A 21,176-nucleotide genomic window follows, 5' to 3' on the forward strand; every position below is an offset into this window, starting at 1 on the left:
CCTTATTGATAGTTTTCATTAAACGTATACTTGAGCCTGTAAATTGGGTTTGTTCTTTGGTTGAAATGTAAAATAGAGTATTCGGTGAATAAATAGATAAATAAATACAGATTTTGTCTATCGAGGGACCTTTTTGAAATGCAACACTGCTAAAAACAAGGGATTGTAATATATTTAAAAACTCTTCCTGTTTGTACAGCACTTCGTTCAAAACCTGTGTATGAGAGTGCACTACATTAAAATTAAAAGTGGTTAAAAAGTGAAACTTATCTTGGTATAAATGTTCACAACTCAAATGTCACATTTTGACTTTCTGCTTCCATCTTCACAACAGGTACATTACAACCGCCTACATAAATGGCTTTTCCACAAGTGGGACTTCATCGTGATGCAGGCCACGGAGCAGTACAAGTATGTGATAGTGAATCCATCCAATCCATCCATCCATTATCTGCACCGCTTGTCCTCAGTAGGGTCACGGGGGTGCTGGAGCCCATCCCAGCTATCCTCGGGCAGTGGGCAGGGGACACCCTGAATTGGTTGCCAGCCAGTCGCAGGGCACACAGAGACAAACAACTCACTTGCTCATTCATACCTAGGGACAATTACACTGGCCAATTAACCTGTCATGCATGTTTTAGGGATGTGGGTGGAAACCGGAGTGCCCGGAGGAAACCAACGTAAGCACGGGGAGAACATGCAAACTCCACACAGGAGGGTTTGATCTCATGACCTCAGAACTGTGCCACACATGCGCTAACCACTATGCTGCCGTGCTGGAAAGTGAATCCATTTTAGGGATATTTTGAAAAAGTTAAAGTTACTCACTACTTCTTCCAAAAAGTTAGTAACTGAATTACTCTTTAGTGAAAGTAACTAGGTACCAGAGATGGTAAATATTTCCGTTAGTCTAAAAAGAAGTTGTATTTCAAAGAATTTTGAAATTTCTAAACAAATGTGAAACACTGCGGGGACATCTTTAGAGTTTACGTGAAGAGATGGGAATTCCCACTATTTTTGAGAACCGTTTTTTTCCTGTTAGGCTCACTAAAAAGAGTTTTCTCTTTCGGGTCCCGAACGGCTCTTTACCTTGTTTTTATTGATTTAATCCCTACATTACTGGCATGATTACCGATATGCATCACCTGTGCCCGCTCCTTTGGCGCTAACTGCCTCGGACTCTGATTGGCTCTCTGTCCCTATTACCCACTCCTATCTGTCCCCTTTTGTCAGTCCGTCTGCGAACCTCAGTTAACACTAGGCAAGCCTTTTTCGACCCTGACTCCCACCTGTCTGTTCCCCGGCTTCGACCCGTTTTTGATCCTGACCACGTCAACCCTCCCGTCCTGGCTTTCGACCTCTTTTTGTCCCCGACCTTGTCTACTCTCCTTTCCTGGCTTACGACTCGCTTACGACCCCGACCACTGTTTTGCTTTCCTGTCCTGGCTACTGACCTGTTTTCCGCTCCCAACACCACCGGAAGATCCAATTCTGCGTTCAGAGCGACCTGCTACTCGCGCTCAGCAATCACCGGACCGTGGACGCAATAAAACTTGCGAGAAACGCAACGCGAGTGGGTCCTCTCTCCGTTCTGGTCTTGACAATTCCTAATTCATGTAACAGCATCCACATAATAACCTAAAAGGGGGGGAAAAATAAATAAAAAATAAACTTAAGAAAAAATGCAATAAAGGAAAAAGAGATCTAAAAGAAGACAAAAGACTAAACTTTGTTTTGTACATACATATTAATACTGAAAAACACAAAAAATATAATTCATACATTTATATGACTACAAAAAAGGTAAAATATAAAATGATTTTATGCTTGACAAATTTAAAGTCAACAACACAGAATCCCCAAAAAGTGCATATTGACCAATCATAAGAGAAAAAAGGCGTCTCGGAGGGAACCGGCTGTTGATTTGAGGGGGGGCGGCTCTCTTTCTCCATTTCATAGAGATGTTTCGTTCACGAACGACACGAACACTTGTATTTCTTTAATTGTGTTATATGACAGGATATTCGGTTGTTTTGTGCACCGTTTTTCTAAATGTCCAAAATTTCTGTATTTGAGTCAAGAGGGAATTTAAAATATATCTAAAAAATCCGATTAATCGAAAAAATAATCTACCGATTCATCGATTATGAAATGAATCTTTAGTTGCAGCCCTAAAGTAAACTACTTGCAGGAGAGCGTAAAAAACCTTTGGAAGTGATGTGTTTCTTCATCGACGTCACAGCTTTTTGAGGAAATGAGCCAAATCGGTCAACTTTAAGACAAATTTCTCGAGTCCCCCGACACAGTTAATATTTTGCAAAATATCTGCATAATGGTCGGGAGGAACGCTAAACTGTCTGTGCCCAACTGAAAAAAACCATTGGTCTTTGTGAATACCTTTAAAGCAGGGGACTCCAACCTTTTTCAAGTGTCAAGCTACTTTTGTTACTAAATAACGCAAAGGGCACGCAGTTTGATATGAATTCCAAAAATATCAACTTACTAGATGGCTTGCTAAACACCTAAAAAGGTTGCTTGATAGTTAGGTAGAAAGGTCAACAGGTAAAATACTAAAATGGAGCTAGATAACTAGCTAAAAGAGTAAAAATAATTCTAAATAGCCAGATAGAAAGCTAAAAACAAAGTAGATAGTAAGCTAGAAAGAAAGTCGGAATTTAGCTTGATAACTAGCAAAAAAAGGAAAATGTAATGTCGATAGCATGCAAAAACATTTTTTATTCATTTGCTTTATATACCCATAAATTGGAATTTAATTTGTTGTATTTTCTGTAAAATAAATCAATAAAAATAATCATTTGTATACATTTGAATAATTAGTTTATTTTTCTCATAGATTTTCAATTTGTTCTCTTAATTAATTGCTTAAAAATAATTATTAATACTTGAAAATCTTTTTTTTTTTGTTACCCATGAATTTTAATTTATTTCTTTGAATTTCTAAAACAACAACTTATCATGTTATTACTATGATGTTCCTTTGTTATCCCCGTGTTATTTATTAAGTAATTGGGTTATATCAACTCAGTCAACGGGTAACAAAATTATTTTACCAGCAAATCACAATGACCCAACCCTAGTAATTTCAGAACAGGTCCGTGGGCACCTCACCTGTCCTCAAGGGGCAGCCAGGTGCCCACGGGGAACATATTGGAGAGCCCTGCCTTTAGGCAAGTGCAAGCTTGATGGGAGAAGGTGAAAGATCCTTACGGCTTCAATAATTGAGACATTTGTTTCTTGAATGTGTTTTTAGGGCAAGTAGAGAGAGGAAGAAGCCAGACCGTGTTGTATTTGATTGCCAGGAAAGAGCTTACTGGATTGTCAACAGGCCACCGGTCAGTTGCTATACAATTACACAGACCCCCCAAAAACTTTTCAACAAATATGTTCTCATATGAATGTATTCAGCATCAAACTTATAGTGCTTTGGATGTTGGTCCGGATCGCCTTATTAATCCCAACCAAGATGAGGTAACAGGTCAGTTTTCGTCCATTCACTAGCTCAATCATTCACTCGTTTGTTCCCATATTCACTCATTCACAAGCAAAATACTTTTACTGAACTACTTTTTTGCTATGTGTCAATATTCACACTTTTTCTGGTCTCCCTAATTCTCCCACTTTCTTTTGTTGCTCTTCAAGGTTTCGATGGAGCTCACTTGAAACCTTTTTCTGTCCTAGCTACTATAGTGTGGATTCCACTCTGTGTACATCAGGGGTCTCAAACTCGCAGGTTGATGCCCCCGCCTTCATATGAAAAGACAGTGTGCATGATTTGACCACTATTTGTCGCCGTATTTTGTTGTGCAACTGAAAACTACGTCACAACACAAGGAAGAATACAAACCAAGGAGACTCAAAGTAACTAAATGGGACCTCATTACTTTGGAAAAAATGAGATGATGAAAAGGAAAACGGTAAAATAAAAGAAGGAAAAAAAAGAATAAAAAATAAGGAAAAAAGAGAAGAAAAAACAAAATAAGGAAGGGCATAATGAAAACGGAAGAAAAAGAAGAGGAATAAGAAAACAAAAAAAAATTTTTCCCCCCTTTTTTGCTTTATTTTTGCTTTATTGTCCCCATTTTTAATTTTTTATTCACATTTTACCTTTCTTTTTTCCTTTTTGCTTTCTTTATCCCATTTTTTCTCAAATTATTTCTTTACTTTTTCTTTTTTTCTTTGTGAAAGGCAGGTTCAAAAAAGATGTTCTTTTTCTTTACTTTGAGTCTTTGTAGTTTGTATTCTTTCTTGTGCTTTGTGAAAAGCACACGGACCCTAGCTCTGGCGGCCCACTGTTAAATTTCAGACCCCCAAAATAGACTGGCTAGATTTTGGAATTATTCCTCATTATTTTTGTAATAGAAATATGTACTAGTTCAGTTTTTGTGTTTGATATTTAGGAGTTGTTTTGTCAGTTAGTGGAGAAATTAAAATCCAGTTTTCCCATTGTTATCCAACAAATGTATTTGTTTTTCAGAAAATCACATTTGACCAATATAGACGCATGGTAAGCATTACGCTGTGGGTGGTCTTGTTTTTGTTTTTCATTTTAAAAATCTTTCAAAATGTTCTAATAGAGTGAAGCACATTGAAGCCATGGAAAACCTGAGAAATATAGTGTAATATTATCATATAACAAAAATATTTTCTTATGCCTCTGTCACTAGTCTTGAATTTTCAACAGGCACAAAAAGAATAAATTTCATGGATATAAAAATCTCCATAACATGAAGCTGAAAATGCTAGTTGCTAATGTTGTGCTAGTTGGCCCCTAAAGCAATGATAGACGATACAAATACTAAAGCTAACATAGAACCGCTAAAGCTGAAAATGAATCCTTTATATATTTTGGCTTGTGGAATCTTGATAGCTTGCAAACAAATATTTAGCCAAAACACTCCATATACATTTTGTCTCTGGGCTTCAAACCTCTCGTTGTCACGGATTACACAGACGAGGACCACAATTGCGTCACGTTAAGGAAGTTTATTTAGGGATTAGGTAAACGGGAGAGAGGGTCTTGGAGTAAAGAGAAATCTTGAAGTGGAGATTTGGGACTACCTTTAAGAAAGATGGCTTGAAAGATAGATGGCAGCACTTGGAGTAGGCAAAACATGAGCCTGGAAGACCGGGGCAGAAGAGAAGTCAGAAGCGCAAACAGGTTCCGGGTGTAGGCTTTGCAGACGATCTGACAAAGAGCCTACCTTAGTTCGGCAGGGCTTTAAATACAGAGCCTGGTATTGGGTCAGGTTGGGGACCGGCTGCCAGTTTGGTAGCAGCAGCTGCAGGACGACCCCTTGGACGACCAAGACGGATGGCGGGCTAATCTGGTTGTTGTCAGTGGAAGTCAGAGATGAGGGTCCGGTCCACAATCCGACTAGGAGGCACGCAGGTCCTCTCTTCTGGTCAGCCCTCCCAGTCGACAAGGTACTGAAGACCCCTACCTCATCGTGTGGACCGCAGCAGGTGCTTACAGTATATACCAGACCACCATCAAAGAAGCGTGGAGGAGGTGTAGCAGGGACTAGTGGGCTCTCATGAACTGGTTTGACCTTTGACACGTGGAATGTGGGGTGCATCCTCATGGGAAATGGACCAAGGAAGCGAGGTGCCAGTTTACGCGACTCCACCTGGAGCGGTGGGTCCTTGGTTGAAAGCCACAGTCTTAGGCCCACACAGTAGATGGGAGCAGCAGTTCTCCAACGATTGGCCCCGGTGGTGAAGCTGGCAACGGACTTGAGGAGTGTAGCCCTGACTTGAGACCAGGTACACCGGCATCGACGGGCAAAAGCAAGGGCAGATGGCCACGTGACCTCCCCTTCCTGGCAGTTAAACAAATATGGACGGTAGCCATAGACCCATTGAAAAAGGGACATACCAAAGGCCGAGCAGGTGAGTGAGTTATGGGCATACTCCACCCATGTCAATTGCTGCGCCCAAGAGTGGGGGTTGCGGGATATCATGCATCGCAGTGCCTTCTCTAGTTCCTGATTAGCCCGCTCTGACAGTCCGTTAGATTGGGGATGGAATCTGGAGGTTAGGCTGGCAGTGGCTCCAAGCAGCTTACAGAATTCCCTCCAAAAGACCGAGCAGAATTGTGGACCCCGATCCGAAACAACGTCCTTGGGATGTTCCGTGAATTCGGAAGACATGTTCCAGGATCACTTGTGCAGTTTCTTTGGTGGTTGGGAGCTTAGTGAGGTGAATTAAATGTGCCATCTTGCTCAATCTGTCCACCACGGTGAGAATGACCATCATGCCACTCCTCCAGGGCAAGTTTGAAAGCCAGAAGCTCCCAGTTTTCTATGTCATAGTTGCATCCAGATGAGGACGACCGATAAAAGTATATATATATATATATATATATATATATATATATATATATATATATATATATATATATATATATATATATATATATATATATATATATATATATATATATATATACTGGACTGTCTCAGAAAATTAGAATATTGTGATAAAGTTCTTTATTTTCTGTAATGCAATTAAAAAAACAAAAATGTCATACATTCTGGATTCATTACACATCAACTGAACTATTTCAAGCCTTTTATTATTTTAATATTGCTGAATTTGGCTTACAGCTTAAGAAAACTCAAAAATCCTATCTCAAAATATTAGAATATCATGAAAAAGTATACAAGTAGGCTATTCAACTAATCACCTGAATCATCTAATTAACTCGAAACACCTTGCGAGGGTTTCCTGAGCCTTAAAAACACTCAGCTTGGTTCAGTAAACTAAATCACTGCTGATCTGACTGCTGTCCAGAGGACCATCATTGATAGCCTCCATCAGGAGGGTAAGACACAAAAAGAAATTTCTCAAAGAGCAGGCTGTTCACACAGTGCAGTTTCAAAGCATATCCACAAAAAGTCTGTTGGAAGGGAAAAATGTGGCCGGAAACGCTGCACAACCAAGAGAGATGACCGCAGCCTTAACAAAATTGTGAAGAAGAGCCGCTTCCAGAATTTGAGGGAGCTTCAAAGACAGTGGGCTGAAGCTGGAGTCCAGGTATCAAAAGCCACAGTTCACAGACGTGTCCGGGAAATGGGCTACAATAGCCGTATTCCCATGGTCAAGCCACTTCTGAACTCAAGACAACGGAAGAAGCGTCTGACTTGGGCTATTGAGAAGAAGCACTGGACAGTTGCAGAGTGGTCCAAAGTCCTCTTTTCAGACGAAAGCAAGTTTTGCATTTCATTTGGAAGTCAAGGCGCCAGAGTCTGGAGAAAGGCTGGAGAGGAGCAAAATCCAAGTTGCTTGAAATCCAGTGTGAAGTTCCCACAGTCAGCAATGGTTTGGGGAGCCATGTCAGCTGCTGGTGTTGGTCCACTGTGTTTCATCAAGTCCAGAGTAAATGCAACTGTGTACCAAGAGATTTTAGAGCACTACATGCTTCCATCTGCTGAAAAGCTCTATGGAGATGAGTATTTCATTTTCCAGCATGATCTGGCACCTGCCCACAGTGCCAAAACCACCTGTAACTGGTGCACTGACCATGGCATCACTGTCCTTGATTGGCCTGCTAATTCCCCTGACCTAAACCCCATCGAGAATTTGTGGGGTATAGTTAAGAAGAAGATGAAAGACACCAGACCTACAAATGCAAATGAGCTGAAGGCCGCTATCGAAGCATCCTGGGCATCAATAACACCTCAGCAATGCCACACAGGCTGATTGCCTCCATGCCACGCCGGATTGATGCAGTAATCCGTGCAAAAGGATTCCCAACCAAGTACTGAGTGCATCAATGGACATTTTCAAATGTTTGATTTAGTTTTGCTGTTATAAAATTATTTTTTTTACTTGGTCTGAGGAAGTATTCTAATATTTTGAGATAGGATTTTTGAGTTTTTTTCAGCTGTAAGCCAAAATCAGCAATATTCAAATAATAAAAGGCTTGAAATAGTTCAGTTGATGTGTAATGAATCCAGAATGTATGACATTTTTGTTTTTTTAATTGCATTACAGAAAATAAAGAACTTTATCACAATATTCTAATTTTCTGAGACAGTCCAGTATATATATATATGTATGTATATGTATATATATATATATATGTATGTATATGTATATGTATGTATATATATGTATGTATATGTATATGTATGTATATATATGTATGTATATGTATATGTATGTATATGTATGTATATATATGTACGTATATGTATGTATATATATATGTACATAAGTATGTATGTATATGTTACCCCCCAGATTACTGTCACTATGAAAGCAACTGTCTAGATACAAATTACTGTAGATACGTGCATAGAACAATAAAACCCTTACAACTGCTTGAGGCACCGGAATCTATTGCTAAAAGGAGATCATTGGTTATTTAGCCTGGGCTGTCTCAGTAGAGTGATTTGCCCTAAATGCTGACTGGACAGTTTCAACGAGGTTATTTTCTGACATGAATTCATTTAGCTGCTGTGCAATGACCTTTTCAAGTATTTTTGCAAAAAATGGCAGATTTGACACTGGCTTATAATTACCTTGGCTTTCTGGGTCAAGGTTAGGTCGCTTAAGCGTGGGTTTAATGACGGCAAACTACAGGAACAATACCAGAGGATAGCGATATATTAATAATTATTAAAACTGATGGTCCTAAGATCCCAAACAGATCCTTCACCAGTAAAGCTGGAAACGGATCAAGCAGGCAAGTAGTTTGTTTGGCCCTACTGACCATCAGTGTTAGACTATCAAGGGACAAATCATTGAAACTGGAGAATGTTTCTGAACAACCGCTGTAAGTGATGTAGTGATGTAAGCTCAATGCGCAATCCGGTGACACGATAATAGCATGTTACAGTACTTGTTCCCAAAAAAAAGTAATTACCTTCCAGGAAAGTGTTCCTTTAAAACGTGTTAGTCCCAACTCTAATCACCAATCTTCCATTGTGGCAAGAGGGTTTGCGCCAGAACAGAAATAACAAAAAAGCAATCTAAATTACAAACAGTCAAAGGCAAAGGATTTTTGGTCATTCTTGGTATTTTAGTATTGAAATGTGAAAAAAAAAAAACCATTGTGCTACATAGGTTCTTTAGTGAATATCGTTCAGGTGTTTGATGACTGCAAAGCTAATTTTTTCTTTTATTTCAGAACATGTTCTATCAACAGGCCATCATGCGATCAAAAGTCAAATCGAGTGTGTCACTTGGCGCGTAAGTATTTGCAGATTGACTTCGTTTTAAATTTTTATTTTACCGACCATTTTTACATGTTACATGAACACTAGCTCGGTGGATGACCGGTAAACATGTTCGCCTCACAAATGGGAGGTACAAGGCGTTCTTGTTCCACAAAAGATGCAGGACAGGCCGTGCGTTTAACACCTTGGCTTTCAGTAGTGCTACGTTCGAATCAATCCAACACCTAATAACTATTATATGGCTATAATATCACAATGTGTCAGACAGACCCAATTGCAGGACGCACGGTATGTAGTCTAACCCCACTGTTTATTTAAACACCAACAAAAATGGTTACGCCCATGACTGAATCGGTATTGTGGGAAAGCTGCATAAAATATTTGTGCGTGGATTAAATAACTTGACTCTTATGTGTTTTAAGATTGGTGAAGTACATCACAACCTACAAACACCATGATCCCTTCCTGGCACCCTGCCAACCTAGCAATCCCTGGCAGACTGACAATGACTCCTACTGGAATCTCAATATGAGAAGGTGAGCATTTCATGCGTTACTATTCTAAATAAAAATCTAAATTAAAGGAGGGGCAAAGTAGGTCCTGTAGGTCTCCTGCTTCTTAGGTAACAACAGGGGTCTCCAACCTTTTTCAAGCTGAGAACTACTTTTTGTTACTAATTGATATGCATTTCTAGAATAGTATCTTGGCTAGACAGCTTGCTAAATTGCTAAAAAAAGGTAAATAATCATCTATAAAGGTAAACAGGTAAAAACTAAATGGGAGCAATATAGCTAACTGAAAGAATAAAACCCCATCTTAATAGCCGGATAGAAAGCTGAAAAAACTGCTTGAAAGTTGCTAGAAACGAGGCCAACATTTAGCTTGATAACTACAAAAAAAGGTCAAATGCTAGCTAAATATTATGCAAAAAAATTGAAAAGCTAGCCAGATAGCTTTCTATCTAGCTAAAAAGGTAGAGAGATAGCTAGCTTCAAAGCTAAAAAGGTAAAAAAAATAAAAGGGAGCTTGATAGCTAGCCAAAAGAGTAAAAAGTCCATCTAAATAGCCGAATAGAAAGCTTAAAACAAAGCTAGATAGCTAGCTAAAAAGGGGGCCAACATTTAACTATATAACTATCAACAAAAGGTCAAATGTTAGCTGGATAGCATGCAAAAATATGTAAAAAGCTAGCTAGATAGCTTGTAAATTGCAAAAAGGTAGAAATATAGTTTTCTACAAAGCTAAAAAGGTAAACAATTAAATGGAAGCTAGAAAGCCATCTAAATGGCCGGATAGAAAGCTAAAACAAAGCTAGTTACATAACTGCGTTATTTATAACTGTATTATTCCCAACACTTCCCAAAGGTAGCGCGTTACCCTACCACTAACTATCTAGTTACTTGCTTAGAAATACAGTAGACACATAATAAACAAAATAGAATTTAACATATACACCAACCTATGGAAGCAGTAAAGCCTTTATTACACATATTTATTGGCTTGTGCAAACTTTTGTGCTTTGTGAAAAGCACACGGACCCTAGCTCTGGCGGCCAAATTCTTTTTAAAATATTTTGAAGAATAACAATTTGTTGGTGTCATGATCGCAACAGACAAGGACCCAAATGCGTAACGTTCTCACCAAACTTTATTAAAGAATTGGGGGGATCCGGTAGAGAGGAGTTAACAGCGATCTGGTCCTCGATGGGCAGGTGGAACAGGTAGCCCTCGCAGCCGGTGACAGGTGTCGAGGCGGACAGGCGGGGCCGGAGAGCAGAGCGTGATCGTGGATCGGAGCAAGTCGGATATCCGGGACAGGAGAACGAAACATGGTTGTGGATCGGAACAAGTCAGGGAACCGGAGACGATCGGGAAGCCAAGGGCAGGGGATCGATAGCAGGAATCAGGGGAAGAAATCAGGCAGGAAGACGAGGTGGGCAGGCAGGTCGCAGGATGCAGGAACAGGTTGAAATCAAAACTGGAGCCAGAGTCAAAAGTGCTTGCCTTGCGTGTGCTGAGGTTTGCTGACGGACTTACAAAGAGTGACCAGAAAGGAAGCGCTTAAATAGGTAGAAGGAATATTAGGAAACGAGTGGCAGCTGGGGCTGAAGGAGTGAGCGCACGTGAGGGCAATCAGCAGGCAACTGACAGGATTGTGACAGTTGGGTCATTTCTGACCCCAATAATGCATCCAAGGATTAAAAGCATGCAAATTAACACTTAGCCAATCAACTCCATCTCTATCAATTTTAATTTATGACCACTGCAAGATTGACTTCTCTGTTTCTCCCAGCATGGTGTTTTGTAAAAATAATTTTCCAAATAAAAAGACATAAAAAATAGTACAGTTTGTGGATTTGGGAGAGTATCTCGCTGACAAAAAAATCAGTATTCTTATATTCTGTGCTAGAGCGCCACTGCAACTGTAATCAGGTGTACTTTGAAGGAGTATATAAACTTGTTTGTGACAATTATTGTTTGGAGTGAGTGCTTGCTATAAAAGGTAACACTATTTTAGTAGCAACACGTCACAGTACTTGTTACCGAGAAAACTGTGTTCCAGTAACGCGTTACAAAGGAACACAACACTATACCTAAGATGTACCTTTCCGACCTCCTTCACATTGCCACACCGTCCTGCACACTCAGATCTTCCTCCTCCTCTAACTCACTGTACCCGCTGCCCTTCTTAGCTCCATGGGGAGCAGAGCTTTACCCCTCACCTCTGGAACTCATTACCACCCGACCTCCCCAATTCCGCCACCCTGTCCACCTTCAAATCCAAACTCAAAAGCCACCTTTTCTAGACTTGCCATTTCATAATTCTCTGCTTTACATACTGACCCCCTTTTTAAAGTTTACTTTGCTTTTATTTGGTATTTATTATTTGCTTGTTTATTTTTGTTTGATATTATGTGTGCAGCAACCTTGGGTGTCCTAAAAGATGCATTGAAGTCTAATGTATTATTATTGAAAAGGTTCTTCTTTTGCAACCAGGGTTGACGTCCCGACCAAAATGCGAGTGGAGCGTTGGTCCTTCAGCTTGTTTGAGTTGTTGACTGATCTGCGAGGGAGGGACGACTTCAAAATCTTCCTTAAGAAGGAGTTTAGTGGTATGTGCCCTTTCTAAACATACTTTTTTGACTGATCCGGAATTTGAAGTATTTCTGCATTTGTATTTTGAAGTATTTTCATAGTAGAATATTTGTAGTTTATCAGTAGTTGTATTTTTGTAATATGTCTGCAGTTGGATTTTTGTAGTTTTCCATAATCTAATCTAGCTTGGGGTACAAAATGACAGTGAAAAAGAAAAAGAAAGAGGGAGCGAGGGAGAAAAAAATGCAACAAGGAAATGAAAAGTAAAAGAGAGAACTAAAGGGAAGACGACAGAAAAAGAGAAAGAAAGAAAGACAAAGAAAGACAGAAAAAGAGAGGAGCGAAAAAGAGATAAAGATAAAGAGATAGAAAGAATTGAGAGAAAAAGAAAAGAAGAAAAGAGGGGAAGAGAGTTAAAACAGACAAAGAAGGGGAGAAAGAGAGAAAAAGAGACAGGGAGAAACAAAAGAAGAAAAAAAGATGTAGAAAAATAGAAGGGAGAGTGAGGGAGAAGCGACAGAAATTGAGAGAAAAAGACTGAACAAGAGACAGAGAAAAAGAGAGAAAGAGAAAAAGACAGAAAGAGACAAAAGGAGAAAGAGAAAGAAATAGAAAGAGATAGTGAGAGAAAGTGCCAAAGAGAGAAAGATTGAAAGAAATGGAAAAAAAAATAATTGATAACTGGCTTTATTGAAAACTGCAGCTCGTATTTTGACTTTTTTTTTCTCTTAAGCTTCTCTTAGCCTTGTTTTGCAGCCCAGATTCAATTGGTTGGTGGGCCTGAATTGGCATTTTTGTAGTGTTTCTGTAACAAAACGTCTGTGGAAGTATTTTTTGTTGTATTTCTGTTATATTTATGTAGAAGTATTTTTTTGTATTATGGTATTACTCTAGTATTTTTGTAGTATTTCTGTAGAAGTATTTCCACATTACTGTAGTATCTTTTTAGTATATCTTGAGTATTTTTTAACAGTTATAATTTGTATTATTTCTATGGTATTTTTTGTAGATTTAGTAGTATTGTTTGGTGTATTTCTATAGAATTTGTTTCTATAAGAATGAAGACAAAATAATATTTTAGGTCCCTGTTTTTAAGCACTAAAGTTTGTAGTCTTTCTACAGACGTATTTATATCTTTTTCCCCCATAATATAATTTTTGTAGTATATCTGGAGTATTTTAGTAGTTTGTATTCTTAGTGTTTTGTACTGATCCGGCCGGTAGGGCCGCATGGTTGACTCATGATCTAGTATATCTGTAGTATTTTTTGTTGTATTACTTTAGTTGTATTTTTGGTGGTATTTTTGTGGTATAACTGCACTTTCTTTTAATAGTATTTCTACGGTAGTATTCCTACGGCTGTATATCTATTTTCTAAATATAGCAAAATGAGAACCTGATTTTGGGAAGCCATTTTGCTGAAGCTGCTACTCAAAACTTGCAGGAGAAAACTTGGCCTTCTGGGAAGCAGCTGAGGAGCTCAAGTGGGGAACTGCAGCTTCTATGTCTACTAAAGCTGAGTCCATCTTCAAGTAAGACATGAAAAATACACATTGGAACATGGGTCTCCAAAGTGGTGCCCGCGGGCACCCTTATGCCCCCCTGACGATAGGGGCCCGTGTACCAGTTCTAAAAATAATTCACCAGGTCATTGTGATTTTCTGACTGAGTCTATTTACCCAAGTTTTAATAATTAACCTGGTAATAATAACATAACATAGTATTAACATAATAAGTTATTTTAGAAATCCAGAAAAATAACATCCAGTTCATGGGCTTCATGGACTCTCCAACGTGGTTCCCGTGGGCAGCATAGTAAATCCTGAGGTGCTTGCGGACCTGTTTTTAAATTAGTCACCAGTGCTGGGTCATTGTGATTTTTCAAGTACTAGAAAATGAAATGATCTGATCTGCATTTATATAGCGCTTTTCAAGTCAATGACTTCCCAAAGCGCTTTACAATGTGCTCCACATTGGGGTATTAGGGGTTCAGTGTCTTACCCAAGGACACTTCGACATGCAAGCCGGGATTCGAACTGGGATCGCTTGATCCCAAGACGAGCGCTCTACCTCCTGAGCTACCGCCGCCCCAAGGATTTTTTTTTACCGGTTGAATGAGTGTATTTATCCCTGCTTCCAATAATCACCCTGGTAAGGACATCATAGTAATAACATTATAAGTGGTTATTTTAGAAATGCATACCAAAGTGGGTGTCCTTTGCGCTAATTACTATCAAACAGTAGCTCTCGGCTCAACTAAGGCGGTAGACTCCTTCGCTGAAGCTACTAGCAGTCGCCATGCATACCAGTTTGTTTTGCTGCATCTGCTTGATCTCCATTAACAAAGATTTGTCCTCGCTCTAAATGCAGTACTAGTATTGGATATCTCGTAAAGCGAAGTGGATTACATCTTGCAAAGGCTCTTCGATAAAACTGGAGCCGCTCCGTTGCCTGTCGATCTTTATGGGCCTTATATTCAGTTTCACTTTCCACATCCAGTATTACGCTTTCAAGATTTCCTTCCATACCACAATCACATTTTTCTCTTTTTGTTTCTGAGATTTGTTTTTTGTTTAGTGGTTCGGATAATTCTATCTCTGGGCTTGCCTGCTGAGGGCTGCTACCCCCGCGACCCGACCCCGGATAAGCAGAAGATAATGGATGGATGGACATAAATACTACAACAAAAATACTGTAAAATTACCTACACAGAAATGCTATCAGAATACAGCTACAGTGATACAACAATTGAGAAATACCACTATGGAAACACTACAAAAAATAATACTGCAATATTGCTATAATACTATATAATACTACAAAAATACTAAAAAAGAACTACTACAGAAATACTACAAGTTGGATTCTACTACAGTAATACTACTAAAATACTACAAAAATACAACTACACTTATGGTATTATACAGAAGTACCACTTCAGAAACACTACAAAAATACTACTACAGTAATACTATAATACAGAAATACTACTACAGAAATTCTACAAAATTACTGCGACAGAAATACTGAAAAATTCTACAGAAATACTGCAAAAAGAGCCCATTTGAGACTTTTGTGATTAAGGGCTACGGTAATAAATACGACTTGACTTGACTTTTGACCATTTGCTTGTTACTTTGTTGAGGATTTGGACTAAATACCATCATTTTTGAGCACCTTCCCTTGTTTCCTGTTTTCTGCATTTGGGTCCACCACAAAATCACAACATCTTGAACATTTTATAGCCACCTTCAAGCCGTATTTCCAGGCTACCAGCAATCAATTAATTGAATGAATACATAAAAACAGACGAGATTTAAAAGAGCATTTGGAAACAAGTAAAGGTGAGGGTAACTCCCACATAATTCCATGAAGATTTATTTACCTTTTGGATAATTTCCTTTGCAATCAGGACATTTCTTGCTCCGGGAGCACCCCGCTGGATTAACATTGATGGTCGAACTATGGGTCTGACCGTGAAAGGACTCGACCATCCCCACCGTTATGTGCTGGAGGCGGCGCAGACACACGTCTTCTTGCTAATGAAAAAGGTGAGAGTAGTGTGTCAGAGCCGTTGCCAGGGTATCAGGGTGGCATATCAAATGCATGGGGGGACTCAAATATTATTATCCCCTCCCCCCAAAAATTTGCTTACTACTGTTTATCATTTATTATTGTTGCTTGTTTTACTTATTCATTTTTTTTTGGCCGAATATCAAGTTTTTATCAGAAATATGATGTTTTTTTTCTGTGATTTTTTTTCTCCTTTTTTTCTCTCTTGAGTTTATTTCCCCCTATCTTTATTTATTTATTTTAATTGATATACAAAATCATTCCTCATAACAGGCGGTCGTTCAGGACATGGTTTTATTTAAAAAAAAAAAAACACACACAACATTTTTTGGACCATGGCCAACCCAATTGCCCAAACACCCAAACAAGTTAGGCACCTCGGCACCCAAGTTAGTCATGCTTTCGTCCCTCCAGATGAAACAGGACACCAGAAAGCGGCCATGTCACTCGGGTCAGGGTGACACAACACACTCTTTTGTTCAACAGCAGGGCCCGACAGCTTTCACTGGTTTACCCCCGCCGCATCATACGGGTGCCCAGCCCATCCTTGAGAACGCGTCCACAATCCCACTATCCTTTCACAACACCTCTCCACTCCTTTCTATCACCAACAAGAGCTCTAGCTTCCATTATATTTAGACCTCTTTCCTGCAGTGCACTCATAACACCATCCATCCACGTCAATCGCGGCCTTCCTCTTGGTCTCCTTCCATTGACTTCTGTTCTGTAGATCCTCTTCAACATTCGCTCCTCATCCATGTGTCCAAACCAATCGAGTACTCTCTTATCTATCACATATATATATATGTGTGTATGTGTGTATATGTGTATAGGGCAGCACGGCGGCAAATTGGTTAGCGCGTGCTCGGCACAGTTCTGAAGTCATGAGATCGAACCTCCTGCATGGAGTTTGCATGTTCTCCCCGTGCTTGCGTGGTTTTTTTTTCGGGCACTCCGGTTTCTTCCCACATTCCAAAAACATGCATGTTAGGTCAATTGGCCGGTCCAAATGGTCCCTAGGTGTGAATGAGCCAGCGAATTGTCTGTCCCTGTGTGCCCTGTGACTGGCTGGCAACCAGCTCAGGGTGTCCCCTGCCCACTACCCGAAGATAGCTGGCATGGGCTCCAGCACCCCTGCGTCTCTACTGAGGATAAGCGGTGCGGCTAATAAGATGAGATATATATATATATATATATATATATATATATATATATATATATATATATATATATATATATATATATATATGTATGTATGTACATACATCTCTACATAGATACATACTAAAACATACATACATACATAATTTAAGATTATTATTATAAAAATCTTAAATTGCTACTAAACCAAACATTATACCATTACTGCTCGTGTCTTGTTCAGCAAGTAAAACCCCTTTCAGTTACCCAGCCTTGGACCGATATATGAAGGTGTACGGTGGGGGCGGGGGGCGCCTGACGATATTTAGAGTTAGGACATGCATGTCTATTATACTATGCTGTCAGGTGGGAGCATTCCAAAATAGTGGAGCAAGGCTGCCCAATGAGAATAGAATTTACAGTCAGATCCTCTGAGATGAAATTTGATATTTTTCTAATTAAAGCAAAAAGATTATATCATGTAGCCATGTTTTAAAGGCACATGGTTCTGAGGACTTACACAAAAGTAGTATCCTCCGACGGGCTATCAAAGAGGCGAAGGCTAAAACGTTAACATGATTAACAGTAGTCGAGAGATTGTCAGGAGACCTGCCAAAGACTGCTATTAGCGGTGATGGATTGATGTTTTCCTAAAATATCAGAAATGTATCTATCTACCCTGGTCATATCCCTCAAGAGGGGTGACCAACAGAAAGACAAACACAAAAAGAAAGAAAATAAAAAAGGGAAAAAGTAGCAAAAAACACACAGACATTTTTGGACCATGGCCGACTCAAATGCCCAAACACCCAAACAAGTTAAGCACGATGAAACGGGACACAAGAAATGTCACTCGGGTCAATATCAGAAATGCACCCAAAATGATCTCCAATATTCAGTTAGTTTAGGACACAAACATAACATAAAAGTTAGGTGACAAGGACTTTGACAGCACCTGCTGCAATGTTCATCACTTGAATTGGGAAACAACTTATGGCGTCTATGTTTGCTGTAATGGAGTCTGTGTAGCACCCTAAATCAAGTAAGAGCCAGCCTTGCACAGATGGCAGAGGAATTAAAGGCTACAAGGTCCTCTTTCCAAAACTCTTGTGATAGGTTTACTTGTAATTTGCGCTTCCATTCAGCTTTCATTTTCATTAAGGTGCGTTCTATGTTTTCAATGAAAATAATATAGAGAGCGGAGACTGGACTATTAGGTGGATAAGTTGCCGCGAGGGCCAAGTCAATCCCTGAGGGATTTGGGCTCTGTGAGAAGAATAATGTATGAGTTCTAGCAAAGTCCCGTAGCTGAAAGAACCGGAAAAAATCAGAACCATTTAAATCGAATGCTGTGGTCTAATTGATCAAAATTTGCAAAAACATTCTCAAAACATGAGTCCCTGAGACTGCAGATGCCTTGTTGCTCTAGTGTTTCAAACCGTCCATCTATCACAGCTGGTGTGAAAAGGTAATTATTGCAGATGGGCGTAGCCTTCGGCAGTGACATTCAACAGAAGTGTTTGTCTGATTTGAGACCATATTTTTAGTGTGTGTAGCACCACTGTATTAGTGGTAAACTTGGAATACATCACCACATGCCAACGCGAGCAATGGTTAGCCTCCAACCGAACCCAGCCACAGTCGGTTTCCGATGCAGAGAACCAGAGAGTTATTTTAAGTGTATTCATGGCCCAATAGTAACAGAGGAAATCAGGAAGGTCCAGCCGGCCCACTGACCTGTTTTGTTGCAATAAAGTTTTGCTGGCTCTGGCTCAAACAAATGTTGAAACCATGTTATCAATGGATGCAAAAAAGGATCTCAGAATAAAATACTGGGACACATTATTTTTCAGCGCATTTCATCTCACAATGTGATGATAGATGATTTATGAAATGATAATAATGCCACATAAAATTTGTCTCACTCCCAAAATTGCTTAGGATTGTTAAGGCTCCTTTTGAATGTCGTCTTTTTCGGTAAGTACTGTTTTCGAAAAGAGGTGCAATTGGAGTTTTTTTATAAAACTGTCCAAAAATACCGCCAACATCTCTCTGAAGTCGCCGGTGTACAAGGAAATCCAGAAAAATGCTTTAAACCCAGAGCTTCACAACTTCAGGTTAGTGAATCAAGAGTTCACTTTGTAAGTACCTGGGTAACACGTTCATTTTTATGGTCTGTACCTTACCCGCCAGAGAGAGCGCTAAGGAGTCCCATCTTTGTAGGTCTGACTTAACCACTGATGTTAAAAGTTCCCAAAAATTTTTCACAAAGGTTGCGTAGAGAACGTGTAATGACTACACCCAGGTACCTCATACTATCGAGACCAATCTTGAAAAGGTATTTGATTATCAGACATCTCCTTGGCTTCCTGATTAATCGTGAAAAAAAACCTTTTAGAGATGTTTAGCCTGTATCCAGAAATGTCACTAAATGATACTAATAAATTGAGAATATTTGGGATGCTAGTGAGGAATCACAAATACAAAGAAGTAGATCATCTTCATATAAAGAGAGGCGATGTTTAACCCCGCCCTTTTTATGCCTTTGAATCCATTTATTGACTTTAAAGCCACCAACAGGGGTTCAATCACTAGTGCAAACAGCAACGGAGACAGTGGACAACGCTGCCTAATGCCACGTGAGAGAGGGAACTGTTGAGAGCGCTCAGTGTTTGTAAAAAAAAGAGGTGCATGGAAGAGATATAAGTAATTTAACCGAAGAGATGAACCCAGTACATAAACCAACACGTTGCAAAGAATAAGATAGGTATGTCCACTCTACGCTGTTGAAAGCCTTTTCTGCGTCAAGAAAGACCATGTTGGGTAGCCGTCTTACATTGGCAAAAGAATTATAAAGCCTGTTTGGTCATCTTATTTTACCTTTGAAATGATGCCTTACAAAAGACGCACCACCTTGGCAAGAAATTTCATGTCAACAAAGAGAAATTGGCCGATGTGAAGCACAATCTATTGGATCCTTGCCTTTCTTATGGATAAGCGATATAGAAGCTTGTCTGAGTTGATCTGAATGGTGCCCTTGTTGAATGACCGATCGTGATGTTTCTGTGGTGAGTACCTTTTGAAATGGTTATCATATCTTGATTCCCAAGAGTTTTGGCTTTCCAATGATATGTGGCATGAGGTATTTTTAGTAATTGGTGGCATTGTACACGTGTTTGATTCTCAACAGTCTGATGGCCCGCTGGTGGGCCATCAGAACTTACGATGTTAACTTATACATTAATAGATAACAATAATAAACAAATATATTTCATTCAGGACACTTTCTTCCGTTATCTGAAGTCGCCGGTGTACAAGGAAATCCAGAAAAATGCTTTAAACCCAGAGCTTCACAACTTCAGGTTAGTGAATCAAGAGTTCACTTTCTTCATGACAATGCAGTTTACGTGTTTATGACATGTGTAAAAATGCACAGAAATGGTGAATCAGGCTGAAGTCGCCCGAAATGATGATTATCATCCAGAGTTACATTTGGTAACAGTGGTCCGTTTTTTTAAATTTCAATGTAGCGAAGCCCAGTTAGACCAAAATGCTCGGAACCGAAGTCCAGGCATCCATCCCGTCATCCTTTGGAAGCAGGAAGAGGAGGAAAAGGCCAAAGCTGCTGCTGCATCTGCCCCTGTCGATGTCAAAGCCATGATGAGCAAAATTGACAGAAAAAAATAATTACAAATTACTTCTACTCATGTGCTGGGAAATAGCTCATCGATAAAGAAATACTAAAAAAGATGATGTTCTGTAATTGCCCCTGCTGCTTAAATATTGAAAGCTGGAGGTAAAAAAAAGCAGGGGTGGAGCAAGAACTCAGGTTTTACATTTGCTCTACCCCAGGGGTCTCCAACTTTATTCAAACTGAGAGCTACTTTGTTACGAATTAGCGCAAAGGGCACCCATTTTGATATACATTTCTAAAAGAGCAATTTATATAGATGGCTTATTAAATGGCTAAAAGTGTAGCTTGATAATTAGCTAAAACGGTAAAAAGGTAAATGGGAGCTAGTGAGCTAGCTAAAAGAGTAAAAGCCAACTAAATAACCAGATAGAACGCTAAAAAAAACCAGCGAGATAGCTACCAAGAAACGAGGCCAGCATTTAGTTTGATATCTAGCAAAAAGGGTAAAATGTTGGCTACAGAGCATGCAAAA

The 21,176-nt window shown here is 39.4% G+C and overlaps 1 protein-coding gene across 2 annotated transcripts in view; it reads left to right on the forward strand.

The window, feature by feature from the left end:
- rgs9a (regulator of G protein signaling 9a) overlaps positions 1 to 21,176 on the forward strand; it is a 71,602-nt gene that overhangs the window by 49,837 nt on the left and 589 nt on the right. For both annotated transcript variants that reach the window (XM_088329541.1, XM_088329573.1), the window contains 11 exons: positions 335 to 411; positions 3,272 to 3,353; positions 3,427 to 3,489; positions 4,496 to 4,525; positions 9,155 to 9,216; positions 9,626 to 9,739; positions 12,200 to 12,315; positions 13,742 to 13,829; positions 15,710 to 15,848; positions 20,290 to 20,372; positions 20,541 to 21,176. The exon at positions 20,541 to 21,176 is cut by the window's right edge and continues 589 nt beyond it. In XM_088329541.1, coding sequence (XP_088185667.1) covers positions 335 to 411; positions 3,272 to 3,353; positions 3,427 to 3,489; positions 4,496 to 4,525; positions 9,155 to 9,216; positions 9,626 to 9,739; positions 12,200 to 12,315; positions 13,742 to 13,829; positions 15,710 to 15,848; positions 20,290 to 20,372; positions 20,541 to 20,697 — 1,011 coding nt within the window. In that variant the 3' untranslated portion in view covers positions 20,698 to 21,176. The remainder of the gene's footprint in view (positions 1 to 334; positions 412 to 3,271; positions 3,354 to 3,426; positions 3,490 to 4,495; positions 4,526 to 9,154; positions 9,217 to 9,625; positions 9,740 to 12,199; positions 12,316 to 13,741; positions 13,830 to 15,709; positions 15,849 to 20,289; positions 20,373 to 20,540) is intronic.

Source organism: Urocampus carinirostris, chromosome 1 (assembly GCF_059441175.1).
Source record: "Urocampus carinirostris isolate Australia breed hairy pipefish chromosome 1, RoL_Ucar_1.0, whole genome shotgun sequence".
Classification (NCBI taxonomy): Eukaryota; Metazoa; Chordata; class Actinopteri; order Syngnathiformes; family Syngnathidae; genus Urocampus; species Urocampus carinirostris.